The following is a 22853-nucleotide window of genomic DNA, read 5'->3' as shown; positions in this document are numbered from 1 at the left end:
ACTGTGTTCATACAGCAAATCTGAAAGGATGAGGTGAGACTGTGTTTTCTGAGTAAAGATCCCTTTGTAAACATTGCTGCTGGTGATTATACTATCCTCTTATCCATAGACCTGTAATTGCTTTTGGTTTTGTAAACACTTTATGGTGCCCTCCTTCACCAATTATGCTTCAACCAACACCCCAGCCACAATTTTATTCCCCTCTACCCAAAGCTGGGGTTGGGGCATCAGAAGTGGGAGTGAAGCATAGAGTGCTGGAATAAAAAAGGTGAGATCATTAGGATCACAATATGCGTCTTCACTAAGGGGACTCCAAACTGGAGTCAATGAATGATATACTCCAGGTGGGGCATATGGCAAACAAGAATGCACGCTCCTTCTAAAATTGGCATCCAGTAATCAGTTCCAACTGATGCTGCCATGATTCTAATCAGGCCCAAAATTGACAGGTCTTGAGATATTTTTCCAAGAGAATCTGGAAATCCAGAATTTTGCATCACTTTTCCTGACTGGATCGTTAAATATTAACAGCAAATACAAACATTTTAAAATCGCTGCAGACCAAAAAAAAAAAAGCAAAACTTTGTGAGTCTCTTTTGCAACCTCTGCTCTTTATAACTGTGAGTAAACTGGGTATTTTTAGGAGAAATGCACCAGGACAGAGATGTGGATAGATGTAGCTTTATTTCCTGCAAGCTCCTGCATCTTTTCCATCTTTGTGAGAACAGAAAGACGGAAGGGATTAAACAGCTGGAACCAGCATACATACAGAGCTACCAAATTATCACTCTTAGTTGTGACAATTTGCGTATCTACTTTTCCTCCTTCTAAGAATAGTTCTCACCTCTCTCCTGTCTATTGCCTGGTGGATGAGACCTGTATGCCTTCCTGTGGGCATCCACAGATCGCACGCTGGGGCAAGGACAGTATACAGACCTCCGCTCACTAGCTAACACCACACTCTCCCCTCTCGTCCAGGAAAGTGTATTGAAGTCTAAATAAGTGAGAATGCTAAAAATAACACAATGGCTTTTACTGACTTTATTTTTTTTAACTAAATTCATCACAATCATTGATATTTTATCTACCATTGATAATTACTTACTTGTGACACAACTCACAAATGTTGGGACAGCATGTTTAAGAAATATTTTTAAAAACAAAAATAAATTTGAAGATGCATTGCTAAGCTTCCCAGACAGACCAGCACTCTCTGCCTCTGGGATCATCAGCCAAGGCATGGTGGGCTGGGTTGACCCCCCCAGCTCATACAGTCATATTTAGAGTATCTGGGACAAGGGTCTTAGGAACTTCACCAGAGACATTTGGACCCTTAAGATAGGACAGGAGAAATAAAAGAGCTTTTTCTCCAAAGCAATCAGTGAGTTAGAGTCCAAACATTTTCATCTAACTGGCAACAGGGAACCCCACAGGACTGGTCAAGTCCTGCTCAGTAGCAAAAACCAAGAAGGAGCCCACGTAATCCACAATCTTTCCTCCGTGAATTGATCCAGAAGATGCAGAAACTGAACCCCAGTGCTTTCCCTGTTACCTCCTCATTTAGGATGATCTGTTTCTTTTCCATTGCATTAGAAAATAAAAATTCAAAACACAGAATAGAAACCATACTCAGAAAGAAGACAGAGACAAAGAGGTGACTGGCAATTTGATGGCATACATCTCCTTGGGAGAAGGTGTCTGAATCTTAAAGTCAGACGATGACAAAAACGAGAGCAGAAACAAGTCTATTTTTTCTCTAGGTCACCATAGGGAACCAATCTAACCTATTTACAAGTGGTCTCAGGGGAACTATCTTTAAATAGCTATCTTGTCACCATCCTTTTCATCATCTTCCACGATTGCTTTGGGTCTCTCGTCCCTGAGCAATGTCACACCTGCAAAACAAAGCACAGACCTGCAATTAAGTGTCTCTAATTAAAACATTAGGCAACCTTGCTGATAGACACAGTACAAAGGAGCATGGCAACCCAGAAACCTTAGTGTCTACAAGGCTAGCTGCTAAAAGTGCCAACCCAGAGAGGGAGCGGGGTGGCTTTATCTGGCCTTCCCAGAGGTGCTCAATGAGGACACTATTCTGGTTACAAAGGGATGCACCACCTGGAAGTCAGAGGCAGCCTTCATCTTCTTCTCTAAGTTCTGCTCCTAAGCTTGCAGCGTGGAGGGATGGAAAGTAACCAATTGCTTTGCACTCACAGTTCTATCACTCACTTAATCTGTGTCGGGCCAGAAAACACATTCACATCTAAGTCTTCTCAATATAAAATGAGGACAGTAACAATTATTATAAAGGATTATTGTGACAATTAAATAAGATATATGTCACAATATCTTATTGTGCGACTAAACAATATCTTATAGAGCAACTAAATGTCGGCTTTTCCTTTCCCTTTAATATTTGCTCGTTTATTTACCTTTCGAAAAGAACTGGTAAGCCTCAAGAAGTCAAACTTAAAAGCATTTTACATCCAGGGAAATATTGAGCTCAGGCTCTGGACATGCCATTTCCAAATGTCAGTACTGTACCAGGAGGTGATGATGTTCACATGGTTTGGAGCAAAATGAGAAAATAAGGAAAGTGTACTGAGCTTTTCATATGGCTGTATGCCTACACTTTTAAAAGCTGTTCTTTATTTTGAGATTATTTTTTCTTCTTTTGGGGATTAAAATATCCTTTGTTTTATGAAATTTTAGAGATGTTAGAAGGTTTTTAAAATGCAGCCTTATAAAGCAAAATAAAAAGTTGCTGTTCCTATGTTGGGCTCCACAGTATTTTGTTTAAAAAATGTACTGGGCCAGGCATGGTGGCTCATGCCTATAATCCCAGCACTTTGAGAGGCCGAGGTGGGTGGATCACCTGAGGTCAGGAGTTAGACAGCAGCCTGGTCAACATGGTGAAACCCCATCTCTAGGAAAAACACAAAAATTAGCCAGGCATGGTGGCGGGTGCCTGTAATCCCAGCTACTCATGAGGCTGAGGCAGAAGAATCCCTTGAACCCAGAGACAGAGATTGCAGTGTGCCAAGCTTATACCCACTGTACTCTAGCCTGGGCAACAGGGCAAGACTCCGTCTCAAAAAAAAAAAAAAAAAAAAAAAATTACTGGTCTCTGAAATTCGGAAGTCTGAGCACAATTTTCTGGACTGATCACCCCAGAAAGGACCAGCCAATAAGGGTCACATGGTTCTGCTCATCCTGTGAAGTAGAAAGTAAGGTCATTTAATGAAAGGTCAAAAAGCTGTGATGGAAGGCCAGTCCTCCATGGTCCCCATCATCCCACTCCAGCCAGCTTCCCCACCACTGCCTCGCACTGCCTCCTTCCTTCTTTTCATAATGAGAGGCCTTCCAGTTCATGAAGCATTTTATAAAGATCTACACTTGAGAAGGAGAAGCTGTGCACCACAAGAGGCCTTTCTACCACACTGGACTCCATTCAACAGCAGCAAATTAATGAAAACTATGTGTTGATCTTAATGACTATTCATTTGTTTCAGTTCCTAGTTTGTTCACATGGGTTCTTTACCAATTAGCTGGTATTTATTGGAGGAGAAAAACAATTTCAAGAGTCTGGCTGAAACCACAGCTTTTGCATAAATCACTTATGAAACACAGTGGGAGATATTTCTCGTACACCAGCTGCACAGAGATTTGGATTTCTGTTTGGAATTAAGGCTAGCATGGCAGGAGAACATAGAGTTAGCTATGCCGAGCCCCAAATTTTTCCATCCTTCCTTCTTTGATATCTCTTCACATTAAGCCAAAATCGAGTTGATTCAAAGTGGGCAAGAGCCTTTAAGTTCCCAAATGCAGATCAACTTTTTGGTTACTTTTGGTACCCTGGAAACTTAATCATACGAGAATCTGCTCCTCGCTGACTCCCCCAAAAGTTCCTGCTATTTCAGGAATAAGAAAAGCCTGTTAAATCATCACAGCCAGCCCTTCCCAAAGTAGGCTGGGCTGTCCACAGGAGCACAGGAGATAATTTCAAGTAGAGGGTGAACCAGCATTTTATATTAATATAGTTAAGAATTAATTTTAATGTCTTATAATGAAAAAATATATGGTAGCTCATAGAAATCTTGATTTCTTAGATATCATTGCTTAGGATGAGCCTTAAATCAGGAGTATCTACATGTCACCACTGCGTTCTTGTTCTTGATGCTTTGGTGACATGAAGATGGACTGGGTTTGGGAAGCACTGGTCTGGTTTAACCTCCTTCTGACCCTCATGCTTTCAGGGGAAGCAGAGGTGCACCATTAAAGGAATATGCAGATCCTGAAACCAGAAAGCTTTGCCTTTGGTGATCATTAAGCCTTGAGCACTCACTTAACCTATCTGAGCCTCAGTTTATTCACCCATAAAATTGGAGAACAAGTAATTTGTATATTCCACAATGTGTGATGTCCCCAGATAGACTTAGGCCCACATTGTGGCTGTAGTCACATCATACATGAACCTCTGTTACAGCATATTTCACATTGTAGGAATCACTGGACAATACATCCTTCTCCCCTATTGAACCATGAGATTCTCTAAGGATATGCTAACATCTGGCACAAGACTTAAAATACAGTAGGGATTTAGCAAATGTCATTTCCTTCCCTTCATCCTCTCTCTATACAGAAGAGTTTAGGGAACTTGGCTGCTTGTAAGAGCTTAGTGGGTTTTAAGACCAAGGCTGCCAGTCCGAAGTCTCCAAGGGCCAATCAGCTTTGCAGCAAGCTGTTTTAGAGCACAATCCCACCCAGAGCACCAGCTAAAATAGTTCATGCACATTACATTATGGTCTCAGGGAGCCAGGGCTAGGACACCATCTCCTCTGATAAGTCACACTAGACAGAATGTTCTATTCCCAGCAAGACAGAAGACGTATCACTTTCAATGGACATCCTGGTCCCTTTCTCGTGTAGAAGTGCAGGATTTTGATCTTTGATGTCCCAAACTGCCCAAATGTCCACAGCTCATGACAATTTTCTAGGAGGATTCTCTTCAATGCTTCCAGCCTCATTATGCCTTTTTCATGGTTCCATTTGCGACAAACCTCTAATAACACTTCTGTCGCTCTGAAGCAGGCCTTGGTTACCCAGATCTGACTAGTCAGAACCAATGCTCTCTGCCATGCAGTCACTGAGATGAGGGCCCCTGGCAACCATAGGCCAAGCTGGGAGCAAGCCTGAGTCTGGCAGAGAAGCTTGAGATGACCCCTTTGAAGGGCTGTGCTTGCAGTTGGAACCTGTCAAGTAAGCTCATTAACTAAGGGGAGTGAAGGTAGTTAGCAAGAGATTTAGAAGAGAGACTGGATCCTTGTCCAGTTTTCACTTGCCAAGGGCTAATGAGAGATGTCTCCAGAGTGTATTTGTCTGTGAGTTTCTCTCAACACCCTTATTAGAACCAATGTGAGTCCTTCTGAACATCTGCCGAAGGCTCTATCCTTATCAGCTTAACTACCATTTCGATTACTGCCAAATCTTTAGCTACTAAAAGGCGCTTCAAAAATAAAGTACTTCAGCTAATATGCTAATGAAATATAGAATCACACAATATCTGTAATTGCACTTACTTATGATATAGAGATTTGCTGATTCAAGGAATTCCATAATGTGTACAGAGGCTATGGCTATACAGCCTCTCCCCGTCCCCACCCCCAACTCTTGTTTACTCTGTGTTGTTTGATAAACATTTTTGATTCAATAGAGAAGCTACTCTCTTAGGATGTAGATATTGGGATGTAGGCAGCTCTCATGTCAGGTAAATGAGCTCAACCCATTAGGAAGTTCCTTGAATCAGCAGGTTTATACAGAGAAGTAAAATGCTGTGGCTTAGACAATTCTCACCTTCAGAAATGGTTTGATTTATCTCACAGAATATAAGATTGAATAGAGAGTGGAAGGAACTAACATTTGTTGAGAGTTTTTGATAGCCAAGAACTCTGCCAAGTGGTTTATGTACTTTATTTAATTGTGTTAACAATGCTGGGAGACATATTTATGGTCCCCTTTTAGATTTATGGGCAAAATGAAGAAAGTTTTACAGTTTATGTTAATTGTCCAGGGTCACAAAGCTAGTATGGAGTAGAACCAGGGATGAAACCTAGACCTTTGTGAATCCAAAGCCCATGTTCAATTTTGTATACTAGGATGACTCCCTGCCCGTAAATATTTTTGTTTCTCTACCAAGTCTTCTCCTAGAAGGTCTTCAATAAAAACAGATACAAGCATGAACAGAAAATAATCAGTCTCCATTAGGTATTGCAAAATTGTGATTACCAGATAAAATATCAAACCAGCATATATGTAGTGAGTATTGCTATGTAGAAGTGATTGGACTAGATATGAAGATCAATACCAGAAACATAAGGCAGTCACAGCCAGTCCTCATGAATTCATCATGCAAATTGTTGATGTAAGTCAATTTAAGCAGCAGCGACAATACAGGCAACAAGAAGAATAAAGACAATACTAAACGAGATGACAAAGTTTTGTGTATTTGCATGCCGTGACTAATACAGAGTTAGTTAAGAATAGAAAACAGTCATTTTGGACCTGAAGGAGTCTGATAGCAGAGGCTTTGAGCTGGATGACTATTGAAAGGTAGTTGGGACCTGGACAGAGGCAGAGCCTGAGGGAAAACATGTGATGGATTAGAGGATTCACCTAGGTAGGAATGCACTTAACCTATGAGAAACACAGATGAGGGAGGTTCAGAGCTTCCCCTGGTCCTTGGGCCATTTCTCCATTACTCATGCTCTGTACCACCCTGCCTAGCTCTGCTCCTTCCTAGCAAGTCTGAAAACATGTGACCCTGCCTATGCTTCTATTTTCTTCTCATCTTATTTGGAAACAACAATCTATTGGTAGAGACAAAAAAAAAAAAAAGGTGAAAAGTTGATTTAAGCCATATCACAATTCTAAGGCAGAATTTCCCATATCATAGCATAATCTATGGAATGACTAGACTAGTAAAACTAATAGGTAGTACCAAAACAAGTTCTATGAAAAATAGATCAGATCTGGGTTATACAAAGTCAAAGTGATTCCTTTTGCAGGACTTCTAAAAAATTTTATTACAGGCATACCTCAGAGATGTTGCAGGTTCTTCCAGATCACTGCAATGAAGCAAATATCACAATAAAGAGAGCCATACAAATTTTTTGGTTTCCCAGTGCACATAAAAGTTAGGCTTACACTATACTGTAGCCTACTAACTGTGAAATAGCATTATGTCTTTAAAAATAATGAACGTAGCTTAATTTAAAAATACTTTTTTGCTAAAAAATGCTAATGATTATCTGAGTCTTCACTGAGTCTTAGAGAGGCTTGCCTCAATGTTGACGGCTGCTGACTGATCAGAGAGGTGGTTGCTGAAGGTTAGGTGGCTGTGGCAATCTCTTAAGATGACAGTGAAGTTTTCTGCATTGATGGACTCTTCCTTTCAAAGTAGATTCTGCTCTAGTATGTGATGCTGCTTGAGAGCATTTTACTCACAGCAGAACTTTTTTCAAAATCGAGTCAATCCTTTCAAACCCTGCTGCTACTTTATAAACTAAGTTTATATAATATTCTAAACCCTTTGTTGTCATTTCAACAATGTTCATAGCATCTTCACCAGTAGTAGATTTCATCTCAAGAAACCACTTTCTTTACTCATCTCTCAGAAGCAACTCCTCATCCATTCAAGTTTTATCATTAGATTGCAGCAATTCAGTCATATCTTCAGGCCCCACTTCTAATTCTAATTCTCTTGCTATTTCTTTTGCAGTTACTTCCTCCACTGAAGTCTTGAACCTCTCAAACTCATTCATAAAGGTTGAAATCAACTTCTTCCAAATTCCTGATAATTTTGATATTTTGACCTCCTCCCTTGAGTCACAAATGTTCTTAATGGCATCTAGAATACCAAATTGTCTCCAGAAGGTTTTCAATTTACTTTGTCCAGATCCATCAGAAGGATCACTATCTATAGCAGCTCTACATTTGCAAAACATGTGTTTCTTAAATAACAAGACTTGCAAGTTGAAGTAACTCCTCGATCCAACGGCTCCAGTATAGATGCTACATTAGCAGGCATGAAAACAACATTAATCTCCTTGTGTGCCTCCATCAGAGCTCTTGGGTGATGACGTACATTGTTAATGAGCAGTAATAATTTGAAAGGGGTCTTTTTTTGGAGCAGTAGGTCTCAACAGTAGGCTTAAATTATTCAGTAAATTATGCTGTAAACATGTATGCCTTTATCCAGGCTTTGTAGTTCCATTTACAGAACACAGGCAGACTCAATTTAACATAATTCATAAGGGCCCTAGGATTTTCAGAATAGTAAATGAGCATTGGCTGCAACTTAAAGTCACCAGGGCATTATCCCCTAACAAGAGAGTTGGCCTGTCCTTTGAAGCTTTGAAGCCAGGCATTGACATCTCCTTTCCAGCTAAGAATGGCCTAGATGGCATCTTGTTCCAATAGAAGGCTATTTCATCTACATTAAGAAACTATTGTTTAGTGTAGCCACTCTCACCAATTATCTTAGCTAGATTTTCTGTATCACTTCCTGCAGTTTCTACATCAGCATTTGTTGCTTCACTTTGCACTTTTATGGGAGATGGCTTCTTCCCTTAAATATCGAATCAAATTCTGCTACTTTCCAACTTTTCTTCTCTGTTAGCTTCCTCCCCTCTCTCAACCTTCATATAATTAAAGAGAGTTAGGACCTTGTTCTGGATTAGGCTTTGGCTTAAGGAAGGGTTGTGGCTGGTGTGATCTATCCAAACCACTGAAACTTTCCCCATATCAGCAATAAGGATGTTTCACTTTCTTATCGTTCCTGTGTTCACTGGAGTAGAACTTTTAATTTCCTTCAAGAACTTTTCCTTTGCATTTACAACTTGGCTCTTGGCTAACTGGTTGGTACAGGAGACCTAATTTTCAGCCTGCCTTGGCTTTCAACACGCCTTTCTCACTAAGCTTAATCATTTCTAGCTTTTGATTTAAAGTGAGAGACGTGCAACTCTTCCTTTCAGTTGAACACTTAAGGGCCCCTGTAGGGTTATTGATTTGCCTTATTTCAATATCTTTGTGTCTCATGGAATAGGGAAGCCAGGGGAGAGGGAGAGATATGGGGGAATGGTTTGTCAGTGGAGCAGACAGAATACATACACCACTTATAGATTAAGTTCACAGTCTTATATAGGCAAGGTTTGTGGCACCCCAGAACAATTACAATAGTAACATCAAGCATCACTGATCACAGATCAACTTAAAAGATATAATAATAATAATAATAATAATAATAAAATTCTAAACAGTGCAAGAATTACTAAAATGCAATACAGAGACATGAAGTTAACATGTGCTATTGAAAAAATGGTGCTTGCTGCTGGAAAAATAGACCTGCTAGATACAGGGTTACCACAAACATCCAATTTTGTTAAAAAAAAAAAAATCAAAATCTGAAAAGCACAAAAAAGTGAAGAAAAATGGAATGAGGTAGGCCTATATTTAATTAACACTGCAAACCTCTAGTATGGAAATATCACCCTGTAACAATTCCTTCTCCCCTTGGGAAACAGTCAGACTTAACAAACTGTGACTGTTGTGTATTATTCTTAAATCAGTTATTCCAAGATCTCTGGACCCCTTGACCCATATTAAAACTGCTCTGAAAGAAGACAGAATACTGCCAAAAAATCATCTGTGAAGGCCCTTTCACTGGGAAACCGTGCTGGCTTGCTCCCCTCTCTGTTAGAAAACAGGAACAGCTTTATCCTTCATGTCCCAGTGAGGTAAGAGAGCTGTGATGGGCCATCACAGTTGACTCAGTGTTGAATGAGGTAATGACTGATGCAGGATGTTACTGAGGGCCAACAGATCCTGCCCAGGGAAATAATGAAGGCAGACCTCACAACCTTTCCTCTTTCTGAGCGAGTCATCTTCTGGTGTCCAATTTGCCTGACTGTGAGTTTTAGAGAAACCTCTTTTTCCTGCTTTAGCACCAAATATTTAATTATCTCTCCCACCTAGAATATAAACACCATGAGAGCAAGGACTTTATCTTTGGGGTTTGTTTTCCAGTGTATGCCCAGTACTTCAGCTATGCCTGGCACACAGTAGACACTCAATAAACATTGCCTGAGCAAAAGCCAAAGACATCACTGCCTTAGGACTCTTGGATTTATCTTTCCTGTCTCAAATACTCTGCTCAGTTACCCCCACGGCACACCCACATTTTCCTGAGGTCTCTGCTTAAATATCCCTTCCTCAGAAAAGGTTTCTCTGTGCACCTTGGAAATCTAAAGAAGCAATTTCTATCTCCCATTCTTCATCTAACTAACTTTATTTTCTTCACAGCATTTATTCCTAGAAGACTTTCTATCACGTATTTATCTATATGGTTATTGACTTTCTTCCAGTACCACTGCCTAGAACAGAGCCCAGGACATGACAAGTACTCAGTAAATATTTGTTAAAAGAAAGAAGACAGTTTGAAGATTAGACTTCTGCATGTCCTAAACTCCTTGTATTTTTAGCACATGTGCATGATCTCAGAAGCTTGCATGTAGTCAGTGCTTAGAAAAGCTGGTACGTAGAAATGTGTGTGTGTGAAAGAGATAGAGAGAGAGTTGTCCCTGGCATGACTAGGTGGGGTCATAAACCCACCATTCATCTTGGTATACAGGTAAGTAGTGAACACGAAGGGATGGATAGAGGTAAATGGATGTGGGAAGAGAAGAAGAGGTGGAGGAACAAGGACAGAAGTGCAGAGAACACAAATCCCATTGAGCATAGAACCAGAGCCTCTAATGTAGCTGGGGATCTCAAGCCCCTGACTGTTTTTGTCGTGATGTCTTCTTCTGAGCTGTTTTTTCAATTTTTTTCTTTATTAAATGAAACAGTGGGGAAATAGTTTTATAACAACAGCCAAATTTTATCTTCTCCCCAGAGTGTTTCTTCTATTCCTATAATGCTAAAATTCCAAACTACAGTGCAGATCAGTGAAAAACTGCCCGAAGATGAGATAGACCTGGGTTTGAGCCCCAATTCTGCCACATTTTAGGGTTTGATCTTGATCATAATTTTATCTCTTCATTTATCCATCTAGTCATCTCATCTGTGATCCAACCAATTAGCCAATTAGTCATCTATCAATTTTATCCACATAAGACTTTAAAGCAGATGAGTAAGTTAATTAAATTCTCTCAGTTTCTTAATCTGTAAAACGAGATAATAGCCTCTCTATTACATTAGTTAATTTATAAAAATCCATGAGACATGACAAACTGAGTGCCTAACATTTAGTAGAAACTCAATAAACATTAGCATATTTTCCCCTCTGTCACTCCCCCAATACAACCATCTGTATAAAATGCACACACACACACAGAGTCATACTCTAGTCATGAATGTACATGTCTTATTCCCCAACTTGCACTTGTCAAGGACAAGGACTATATCTCACAGAGCAGCTCCTTTACAGACTGGGGCTGTACTCATAGTTCAGTATAATTCTTTTTTGTTTGTTTGATTTGACACATATTAAGATAGCTATCCATATTTCTGCATCTCTTTTTCTGTCTCTCATTTTGAGGATTTGGCCAATTAGTCCAAGTATCTCAGGAGAACCAGTCATAAGACCCAAAATCTGTGGAAGCCTTGGGAGGAGGGCATTCCAGCTCTTCTCAAGGACCCACTGACATTTCTATTCCGTTGGCTCAGTGAATTCAGCCAGCTCTGCTGAGGCATGAGTAATGCTCTGACCCTTTCCCATCCCCAGATCAGCCCCTGGGGAGCTACTAGTGGAGATAAACCTAAAAGGTAGCAGTGAGTGTGGCTTCTCCCCAGAGCACTTCAGCACAATGCAGCTTGCTGGGCCAGGACAATGGCCAGGCCTTGGGGACCTCCAGATGGTAAGGCTCTTGACCTGTCCCTGTCACCCCCTGCAAATGCCCTGCACCAGCTTTTTTACCTGCCGCAAAGGGGGACATGTGCAGGGCAGGTGTGTCTTTTCTCTTTGGCTTTTTCTGTTCCAGGTCAGTGTTATGAAGAGCAGGAATCATTTTGCCCTTTGGATGTCTCTCTTGAACATCGTATCTTTTAATTAAATGTTCTGAAAACACACCTGCATGGTTAGGGGAACACAGAGAGAAACAGGGTCAAATACATATATCCTAATATATGAGGACTATGCATATTTATAGACATCTGGTGAAGACAGTCAATATAGCTTTCCAAACTTACTTTAATAAAGCAAGTCTTTTTAATAAGAAGCATTAGTATTTATTGAGGCTCCACTAGGAACGTTGTCCATACAAAAGGTTTCGCATGCTTGATTTTATTTTAGCCTCACAAAAACCCTGAGGAATTTAGTATTATGGCCACCATCACATAGCTGAGGGAAGTGAGGCAAAGAAATGTGCCCAGGGTATTACAGCTCATAGGTGTCCGACAGCAGTTGAGCCCAAGTTTTTCTGCCTCCAAATCCCATCCTCTTCAGTCAGAGAGGTTCATTTGATGTACTGCAAACTGTGTCTGCACACTTATGCCCTGATACCTCCACCCTCCTGCTTTCTCACCTCTACGCTACAGTGAAATTTTTCTCCGTCATTGAGTAACTCTCTAAAAACAGCCTCTTGCATAAAATTTTCCACAAATCACTACCCACACTGAGCCCCAATGGTCCTTTTTAAGAACTTCCTTATGATGTCACTTCTTACTGCATATTTCAGCTATTATGTGCTGTTGTTATTTCTTAGAAAACTGAAAGATCATTCCCAGAAAGATCTATGTTTCATTTGCTTTGCAACCCTCAAGGTGTGCTGTGAACAGAGATGACAGTAAATTAGTGACCAAGAGGGAGGGAGAAAAGAAAGCAAAGCAAGGCAAAACTTTTGAGAATAAGAGAATGTCATGCATCACATCCAAGGGTGTTACAGAGACATGTTAGCTGTTTGCCAGACTGCTTTGCTTTTCTCTTGAGCATTGAGCTGGACCCCTTTCCCGATTTTCCTCATTGTCAGGTGAGGCCTAGTGACTGATGAAGGCCTGGTTCATGTAAATCTCCCTGCCAGTCCTCCACTCTGTCTACCTCCCATGCCTGCTGGACGTTGGTACTCATCGTGACTGTGGAAGCTCGTGGTGACTTTGCTCACCATGTGTTTATGATGTCAAAACACATCAGACTGGTTCCCTGAATGACTCTTTGGAGCAGAGCTTGCCTTCATACCCCATGATTTCACTATTGGTAGGTAAAAAAATAAACTTTTATTGTATTAAGCCCCTAATATTTTAGAATGTATCTGTTATAGCAGCTTGCTATATTGTAACTAACACAGAGATACAGAGGTGGCTAGTGCACAAATTACTTTAAAATACCTGAATGTTTAAGGAAAAATGTGTACGACCAATGCAACCTAGTTGCAAGTGGCTCTCCTTTAGAGCTGTGCAGATGACTTTGTCCATTACCTGGTATGAAAGGCGGGATGTGCAGCGCCGGTGTATCTTTCCTCCTTGGTTTTTTTTGGTCTGACTCAACATTCTGGGTGGCCTGTACATTTTTTCCCTTTCTAGGCTTCTTTTTGAGATCACAGTCCTTAATGAACTGGTCTGAAAGATCATCTAATTTTGACAGGATACAAAGAAATAAAGAATATAACATGACTAAGGATCCAGTCACAAACTGTTTGGTTCCTAATTATAATTGATGATGGTGCAGAGGTGATTTGGCCTGAAAAGGAAAAGTGTTTATTTATTATGGCCTATTCTACAAAGGACTTTATTGGCCTTGCATACATTCGTATAACAAAATCGAAAACTAGAATTCTGTAAAACTCCAGATTAAGGGAACTCAAATGGATGGATCACTGAGGCAAAGAAAACTTAAAAAATATGGTCCAGCAAGCCACACAGTGGGTTTGAGTTAACTTTCTGATGGGAGAATAGGCTCTCTCTGCTGAACGTGCCTCCATTCTTTTTGCTCAAGACTTGCTGTCTTTAGAGACCCCAAGGGCCAGTACGAAACCTAAATTTCCCTCGATCTTGGAAAGGTTCCCTCGGTCCTCAGTGAATTTCTCACTTGACTTCATCATTGTGCCAGCTCCATTCGCCTGATGATCCAGGCCTCAGTTTTCATATTTGTCTTTTCACTGTTCCTGGCTTTGTAACCCTCCTATTTGCCCATCCTAACTCAAGATCCTACTGTCTTCTAACTCATTTCTTTACTTTTCTCAATCCTCTGCATTACCCCACCAGAACTTTGAAGACTGGCTTTTACATCGAGTCCATCAGAAGTCGTTATGGGTAATGAATCCAATCTGATCATGCCCTGCCCATTCAAGTCTCTCCTCTGCTCCCTCTTACTCCTCTGTCCTTTGTGTTGTTCTGTTTTGGGCTTCGCTGTCATTGTTTCAGCAATGGTTCACTGTTCCATAATGGTTTACCCCCTGCTCCAGACACAGCCTTTCTGGAGATTAAGGATTACAGTCTTTTTGTAATTTTATTCTTAATTGCCTCTCCCTCCATTAAATGGATGTTGAATGGTTAAGTGGGGTCAAGTTGATCTGAGTTCAAACATGGACTCTTGTCATTTTCTAGTTCTGAGAACTTGGACCTTCATTTCTAGAAACTTTAATGTTCTCTCAATATTTAGAGTGGGGATAATACTAATATTAAATCAGTGTGTGTATGTGTGTGTGTGTGTTTGTGTGTATGTGTGTGTGTGTTAAGAGACAGAGCTAAATTTGTTAATGTTTGTAAAGCATCTGATACATTTGATATATTTCAGATGTCCCAAAATATTCACTCTGGCCATTGCTCACCCTCTATCCTTCCTCTAAATTTAGGGGAAAGCTTCCCATCTTCATAAATCTATCTGTACTAACTCCAGTCCTGAAGGTTTGTTCTCATTTTCTTAATATTCACGGCATTTTTGTTCAAGTAACATATTTAAAAGATGATCTAGTTATTATTTCTGCATGTCTTCTCTGACCTCTTTACTGACAGGTGCCTTATCTTCTAACACTTCAGCAGCAATTAATAAATATTTGTTGAATGAGTGCTCGAATGAATAAACTGGAATATATTTTGTATAAGGAAACATTCTGTTAGGATTCAAAGAAGCCACAAGACAGTGAAGCTTTTTGTCTTCTTTGGAAACTCTAACTATGGCCTGGATATAGTCTGGAGAGATCTACAGATATGAATAAATATGGAGAAATTTTAAAAGAGTAATTGGATATTTCAGTTCCTTCCCTTCCCCTTCATTTCCTTCTCTTCCTTCTCTCTTTTTTATTTAAAAAGTATTCAGGTAAATTTCTCTCTTTCCTTCTCTCTTTCTTATTTAAAAATTATTTGGGTAAATTTCCTTAAAATGTTGAGGATTAAATGTGTTAAACTTTGGTGGGTCTAGATGCAACTCTGTTATTCATTCATTTATTACCCCTTTTCTGATTTTTCAATGCCTATGCTTCATCAGTTGTTAAATATGTACACCATGCCTGAACATATGATTTCATTGAGTTCTCCTGCTAAGTCTACAAGGGTGTTATACTCTTTTCTCCATGTTGAAGATGAGGAAACTGAGGCTCAGAAAGCCAAGTAAAAAGCTGAGGGGTACACTGCGGGCAGGTTATAGTATCAAGATTAAACCCAGCCTCTTGGGACTATGTATCCTAATGCCCGGCGGCAAACACAATTTTAAAAGTTTATTGCCACATAGCACAGCTAATCTTTCCCCAATATTTTACATGCCGTAGTCATCTGTTGAATAAATGAATGCTGCTCTGAATGGATACTGCCCTGCTGTGGGTCTCTGGAGGTACAAACCTGTCATGGGCGACAATTCAACCCCAGGATGCTGCTCAGTGCACAGCCATTTGCTTTAATTTTGACTTTTACTTCAATTGCACTTTTCCCCATTTTTGGAGAAATCTTGAACATAAAATATCTTGATGGCAAACGGGGAGAGGGGAGAGGAGGGGGGAGTCATAACCAGGCGAGGCATAGACAAAGACTATGAATATGCAAAAGGCCCATCCATCAAAAGTCTGAGTGTCTCATTTTTAGAAATGGGTAGAGGCAGAAATGTTTCTGGTATTTTCATTACAAAGGTTATGCAAAAAGTCAGTTCTGGAAAGGAAACAGATTGACAATAAAGCAGAAAAAGGCTATTTAGAATTCTGTCTTGATAGGCAAAGAGAGATATTTGAAATATTTTATTGGCGCTGCACATGGGGTAAAAGTGTGTCAGGAAATACTGGAAACAAGCTATACTGACGCATTCCATTTATTGCCTCAAAAATGCTATGCCTGGGACTCTGTCAGACCCAGAAAAAGAGGACGATATTTCCTCTCTCTCTCTTTCTCTCTCTCTAATGAACTTCTCACTGGTACTTCAGCTAATATTTACATGGCAGACTCCACAGACCCATGGCTATTTGCCTGCCCATCTGGTGTTGGCTGTCACCAGAAGGCACAGACTATCAGGTTTCAGGGGGGCCTCTCTCTGACTTGCCTGCAAACCTAATGGCTGAGACACCTCTGCTCTGACTTCCATCACTGACATTCACAATCAATCATTTGTTTACCTAAGTGGCTGCAACGAGGGTCTAGCTTGTCCAGTCTGTCTTCTGAGAGTTCCAGTGGCTGCATTTGCTCAGTGGACATCATCAAATGAGGGTGGGTGGATATATTTCTTCTCCAGCAGTAAGGAAGGATAAAAACAGTGAATAAATATGGCTCTGTTTATTCATTCATTCATTCATTCATTTACTAAGTAAATATATTTGTTGAGCACTTGCTATTGTGTTCCCAGTTCAATCCTGTTTCTTTATGTATGCTTCTTAAACTTCCCTATTAGAAACTCTAAACTTGGGACTTAAGCCAAAATAAAATGAACCCTCCCACCCTCACACTGACAGATTTATCGGTAATTGTCATGTATCAAATGTCCAATATTTGCCCTCTCTCAGAGACACTTTTAGAGTTTCAGAATGAGCAATTGTCAAGTCTGAATGAGAAGTGAGTTAGCTGAGAGTCACAGAAAATCATGGTTAAACCTTGCCTATGTTTTTCTGTTGAGTTCTGCAAAGTAGGATTATGTCTACTTCACAGAAGAGGAGACAGAGGCTCAGAAAGTTTAATTAATTTAATCACATGTCTATTAAATAGCTAAGCCTATATCCAGGTCCAGTCCTGCTGACTTCCATTAGACACCCGAGTCTCTTAAAAATAAAATGAGTCCTTTGAACCCGAATTGAATAAGGCTTCTGTTGTGGGGTTTTTGTTTTGTTTTGTTTTGTTTTGTTTTATCATTACATTCTATAACTATTGTATAAAGTAAGGAGACTACCTCCCATCCACATTATGATGGTGGTAGAAACATGGTAGGAGAAAATCTGGGTTTTGGATAGATCTTTATTTTCTCCCTCGGGATTCCAGACATGAGAACAAATCTGTCTCCCTCCCCACCCTCCATTTTTCCTGGAAAGTTCATTGAACTTTCCAGAGCTATCAGTTATAGCCATTGCCCAGGAGCAGTGGAAATCCAGAATGGATATGTGTCAGGCCTGAAGGAGATATGCATTAGCTGAGATTTATAGAAAATCTTCATTAGAGCCTGGCTAGATTCTGTATCTTGAGTTCTTTTTAGATAATTTATTACTCTTGTCCTACCATAGCAAGAGAGGTGGGGGAGGAATGAATAAGATTAAAATCACCCAACCAATTCTTTTCTTTTGAGATTACTTGACAACCAGCATGCAGATGAACACACAGCCAGTTGTGCTAATGTTTCAAGCTCATAAAATGAGTTCAACTCTGTTGTCTTTTGAGGAATAAACCGGTTTTCTCTGCAAAGGCGGAAGAGTCTCTTCCTTTATGTGCTGAGATCACTGGATAGCAGATGGAGCTATTAACTGATCACTTGAGCACGGCTTTTAGTGTCACTCTGTGCAGACTGATTGTACTGAGTGACTTCAGTAGAAATCAATTCAGACCATTGTTTTCAGTGTTTGTATAGAGATTGTCAACTCCCTGCGACCATCAGGAAGTACGCTGTTAGCTTGGATGGGCCATGGGAACATCACTCAGGATGAGTGCTGAGGTCTCAAGGCAGCATCAAATATGGTCTTACGCACGTATTTAACCAATGTTCTTCCACTTCAGGCAAAGTCACAGGCCCAGTCATACACATTATGTTGAAAATTATCCCATAGAGGATCCGGTGAAAATATTCATTCCTCAGAAGAAGAAACTGAGGCTCAAAAATCTTGAAATGACCTACCATTAGTAAAACACTTAGGATCAGAGTCATCATTTGAAGCTAGGCACTTACTGTCTACTGCAGGTCCTATCTGGTATTAGTACCTTTCTCCTTCTCCCCAACCCTTGAAAGGTAAGGTGTTTTTTAACTTGGATCCTATGGCTGTTCTTATGTGCCTAATAGCAGATTATTTATTTTGAATCTGGACTCTTGAGTCAAATAGACCTAGGTTAAATCTCAGCTCTTAAACTGAAAAGCCATACGACTTTGATGAAGTTGCTAAATCTTAAAGATGTAGTGAGAGTAAATGGAGCCTAATGCAATAGCATCATTTTTGCCCCCTCTCCCCACAAGCTAAGGCTGCTACAATAAAATTTGCAAAAGCTAACATCTTTGTGGTGCCCACACAGTCTGGCACCCAGAAACATATGTCCCTCTCTGTCCCCTGAGCTTACCCTGAGTTTCCTCATCTGAAAAATAGAGATAATAATACCTACTGGGCGGAGTAACTGTGAAAATGAAATAGCATAGCTGCATGCTGAGCACATTGTAGGCACAATTCAACTGGCAGCTATTTTTATGTAGTGTTGTCTATCTACCATGCTAGATTTTTGGCTAAGGAAGACCTGTTGTATAATGAAAAGATTCTAAAAAGCAATTGAACTTTTCTTTCAGATGCTAAGCCATGGGAGGTCCAGCCCTCCTCTGAGCAAAGCAGCTATGGCAGCACCAGACTAGAAAAAGAAAGCCTGCCTCTGGCCAATGAATTAAATAATCAAACATGTCAGAGGCCCCTGGACAAGGCGAGGGAAACTAGTGATTCATCACAAAACTGACACATGCTTCCTCCACAGCATAGCTCATCTTGTCTATGGGAGAAACAACACTATTTTAAATCAGTGTGATTTAAAGAATGATGGTGGTGAACCAGCAAGACTGTTTGCTAAGGGGCTGAGAGACAATTTCCAGATCTGGGATTTTTACATTACAAAAATATCCCATGCTGGGCAGGGATATGTTTTGCTCATGGGATTAGAAGATACTTTTATCATGAATGATGTCATTACGGACTTCTTGGAAGAAAATTTTCACACAAAGAAAAGAACAAGTAGGTAGACAGGAAAGACATTTGGAGTTTAGTATTGGCTTATTGATAATTGTCATAGCCTGTTAGTATAATGGCCCCATTTCCCAACTCACTCTCCATTTCCATCCTCAGTGAGAAGAGGTGCTCTTTATGAGTGAGCTGTTGTAAGACATGAGCCGGTCTAATTCTTGACATAGGAAATGGAATATTTCCATTTCCTATTCCTGACTCTGCCCACGCCTTTCTCTCTTTAATTCAGTCTCTACCCCAAGCAGGTGTCATAAAGGGATGCTGTACCTGTTGGGCTGCCCAGGGAAGGTTTCATCATCTTGCTGTAATTTGGGAACTTTCTAAGCCAACAGCTCTTTCTTTCATGCCTAAATAGTTGGTCCTCTGGGTCTTCAGATTTCAACCAAAAGGCTAGGGCCTCCAGAGAGGCTTGTTGTCTAATACTTCACATATGGGGGTGTTTCATAAACTGTGTCTACTACAAAGACTTGTGACTTTTTAACATCCTGGTGCCACTTATTGGTTCAGTGTAGGCTCTGAATTCTAACACTCACACAGAGACGTGGATTGCCACTGTCATTGCAGTATCAGCCACCCACCCTTATGACAAGCCTGGAGCCAAATGTGCTGTGGAAATCAGCACTCTTTAAATTATATAACAGCTCTAAAGGTGTCTCCAGGAGCACCAGCAATCACATCCATTATTTCTGCAGCCAAACTATGAATATTCACACTAAGCGACATAAAAGACAAACCACAAAAAATTCACATTCTTTCAGGTCAGGCTTTGCTACCAAATGAGTTTGTGTTGAACTTAACAACAAACCTTTTGGTTTTCAAAATGTTTCAGATTTCTTAATTAGAGAATGAAAGATTATTGATCTGAATTATTCTTCTGGTGGTGGTTGCTTGACAGAATGTGGGTAGTCAGTGTAGCATGCAAGATACCAAGAGATATGATTTCAGGATTTGAGAAAGGATTTCAGGACTTCAGATTTTAAACTCTTGTGACTTGCTCTTACTAATCCTTACCTCCCTTTTCACAAGGGACAAAACCTTTCTTTTCACAGAGAGACACTTGTAAATGCAAATACCACTAAGAGCAGCAATATGTAAATTGCTGTCACAATACACAGGGATTGTTAATGACAAAGGTCACCTTCTCTTTTGAGAACAGGACCTGAAAGGGGGAAGAAACTGGGTGCTAGAAAAGGGACCCCACTATATTGCAGAAAGGCAGGCACACCAGCAGAGCTGAAACACATTAGTTGGTTCAGTGTGTGGTCAAAAGCTGGTCTGGACATTTTGTCTTTTCTCTTATCATTGAGCAATTTTCTCAGTTGGATGTGAGAATATGTGTTTTAACTTATGGGAAGAAATTTCCTCTCACCTGTAAGATTGGATGCTGTGAGTCAATATAAAGTAGAAGCCAAGGTTTGGCTGCTTGTACCACTCTCTAGCTGGGTGAACTTGGGACAGTTACCTGTTCTCTCCAAAATTTAGTTTTCAAATCTGTTAAATGGGAAAGATAGTGGCTCTTCTCCAGGGTTGTTGAAAGTATTAACCATAGAATGTGCATGCATGGAGCCCCAAGCCCAGGTCCTGCACACACATTTTCCTGAGTGTAAGGGGCCTTCTTAGATCTTTCAGTCCTCCGTTTGTGATTATATGTCTATCTAAATTGATCCACCAGAATTATCTCCTTAACCCATCTCTGGCCTTCTCTGAAGCTGGCAATGAGATGAGAATAGTTCAAGACAAAAACCAACCACAGAATACCCATTTCTAAGTCTTGGGAACATAATAAAACTGATTCTCAGAAGCAAGTTGACACTTAGCTTACCCTACGATATTCTAAAGAATATGCCCCAAAGTAATCAGGTCTTGATTCACTTGATGGAATTAAAAGGTAGAAGGTTGTATCCAGCCTATGTGGTGTCTCGTTAACGCACCCTCTGGCTATGTAAAATACATTTTCATTGTCAAACCTCTTTTTAACCAGAGGATTGAATTCAGGTCAAAAAGTACCATCTTTTAAAATCAGATTTGTTCATTTAGGAAACCTAAATTGGCAGTATTCCTGGAGGAGAGTCTGACTTAAAGTAGGGCATGGAGATGTGCTTTGAGACGCATACTTTCTGTACTTTCCCCAGCCTTGGAAGATAAACCTCTCTATCCTGTGTGAATATGCAGATACACCAACTTCATCTTGAAACTTTGCAAATGAGTTTGTGAGGACTCAGGCTTTTACAAAACACAGTTCCCTCCCTTGGAAGAATGACTTGAAAGTGGTAACTTTTTCTGCTCTCCACTCAACCCCAGCTTAGCCTTGCTCCCTGAAGCACAACCCCGTGCCACCAGCTACAGCCTTCTTTGTCCCAGTAACTTACTGGAAACTTGCTTTTCTCACCACAAAAGTTCTTGGAGTAAAAATCTGAAGCACTTACCAATCAGTGCAGATGCAGGGAAGAGAAGGCGAGAGACAGGGAGGGCGTGTGTGCTCACCGAAGCTGGGCCTGGCTCCTCTGCGGCAGTGGCTGCTGCTGGCCGGCTCCAGCTCCTCTTATCTAGGGACCAGCTGCTGCTGTTGCCATGGGGATGCTCTGTTTCACAGGCGCCAGGGCAAGGGGGATGGAGAAGGAAAGAGGACTAACATCTCCATCGCTGCTCTCCACAGCAATAATTGTATGTTACAAAAGTACAATATAGAGTCGTGCTTTGAGTTTCCAGTGTGCACACCAGAGAAATTCAGACAAACCAGCTACATCATTAAATTCCCATGCAATAGATTTTTTGGCCTGATTTTGTAAATATGGAAACTGAGGCACAAAGAAGTTAAGTGATGTGCCCAAGAGAGATCACAGCTAATTTTGACTCTCAAACCTGTTTGAGTTTAAATCCAGAGTACTTTCAATAACCACTGCTCCTTCTCAAAGTACTATCATGAGGAGGAAGAGAAGGGTAGCTACTGCCAACATTTATTTAAGGCTACCAACATGCCAGACACTCTTCTAGAGACTTCACACATATCGACATACTTAACCCTCATGCTAGCCTTGTGAAATGAGCTACTGTCATCATCCCATTTTATTGATGAGGAAGCTGGGGCTCAGAGTTACCAAATCATATGCCCGAGGTCTCCCCACAAGGTGAAGCTAGGGTTTGAATGGGGTAATGAAATGCTAGGGTCCACGCTCATAATCACTTTGCAATACCTCTCACCAAAGAGAGCATTTGAAACAGCACATAGCAAAGAAAGCAGCCCCCAACTTTATAGGTTATGGTGTGCAGGTCAGAAAAACTTTCCTCCTTCAAAGGAACAAAGCCAAGTGTGCCAATATTAGGAATACATAGGCACTCATGAGTGGATGTTTAAGCAAGGTGGGGGAGAGGGGTGACATGCTGTCTTCTGGAGAGGAAGGGTCTGTTTTGGGTCTGCTCACTGAAAGAGAGCCCACCCGGGTTTGGAGGAGCAGCAGTTTGGACTCCAAA

General features: G+C 40.6%; 1 protein-coding gene across 1 annotated transcript; it reads right to left on the bottom strand.

Annotated features, from left to right (window-relative positions):
* Positions 1 to 667: 667 nt before the first annotated feature.
* PPP1R17 (protein phosphatase 1 regulatory subunit 17) lies at positions 668 to 21914 on the bottom strand. The gene is made up of 5 exons (XM_009203144.4): positions 21809 to 21914; positions 16590 to 16696; positions 13471 to 13623; positions 11975 to 12127; positions 668 to 1895 (listed from the first exon to the last, which is right to left on the bottom strand). The coding sequence occupies exons 2-5, from the start codon at positions 16669 to 16671 to the stop codon at positions 1816 to 1818; spliced, it is 468 nt and encodes a 155-aa protein (XP_009201408.1). The 5' UTR covers positions 16672 to 16696; positions 21809 to 21914; the 3' UTR covers positions 668 to 1815.
* Between the last annotated feature and the right edge of the window lie 939 nt (positions 21915 to 22853).

Source organism: Papio anubis, chromosome 4 (assembly GCF_008728515.1).
Source record: "Papio anubis isolate 15944 chromosome 4, Panubis1.0, whole genome shotgun sequence".
Classification (NCBI taxonomy): domain Eukaryota; kingdom Metazoa; phylum Chordata; class Mammalia; order Primates; family Cercopithecidae; genus Papio; species Papio anubis.
The sequence above is the reverse complement of the archived record's forward strand: the minus strand, read 5'-3'. Positions and strand labels throughout refer to the sequence as shown.

Bases quoted from the DNA above. Each gene is read 5' to 3' on its own strand.
- PPP1R17 (XM_009203144.4), bottom strand. From the start codon at position 16,671: ATGATGTCCACTGAGCAAATGCAGCCACTGGAACTCTCAGAAGACAGA. The intron at 13,624-16,589 runs GTAAACAAATGA...TGTCAAAATTAG, and splicing joins CCCTCGTTGCAGCCACTTAG to ATGATCTTTCAGACCAGTTC. The intron at 1,896-11,974 runs GTAAAAAAGCTG...TTTGTTTTGCAG, and splicing joins CATGTCCCCCTTTGCGGCAG to GTGTGACATTGCTCAGGGAC.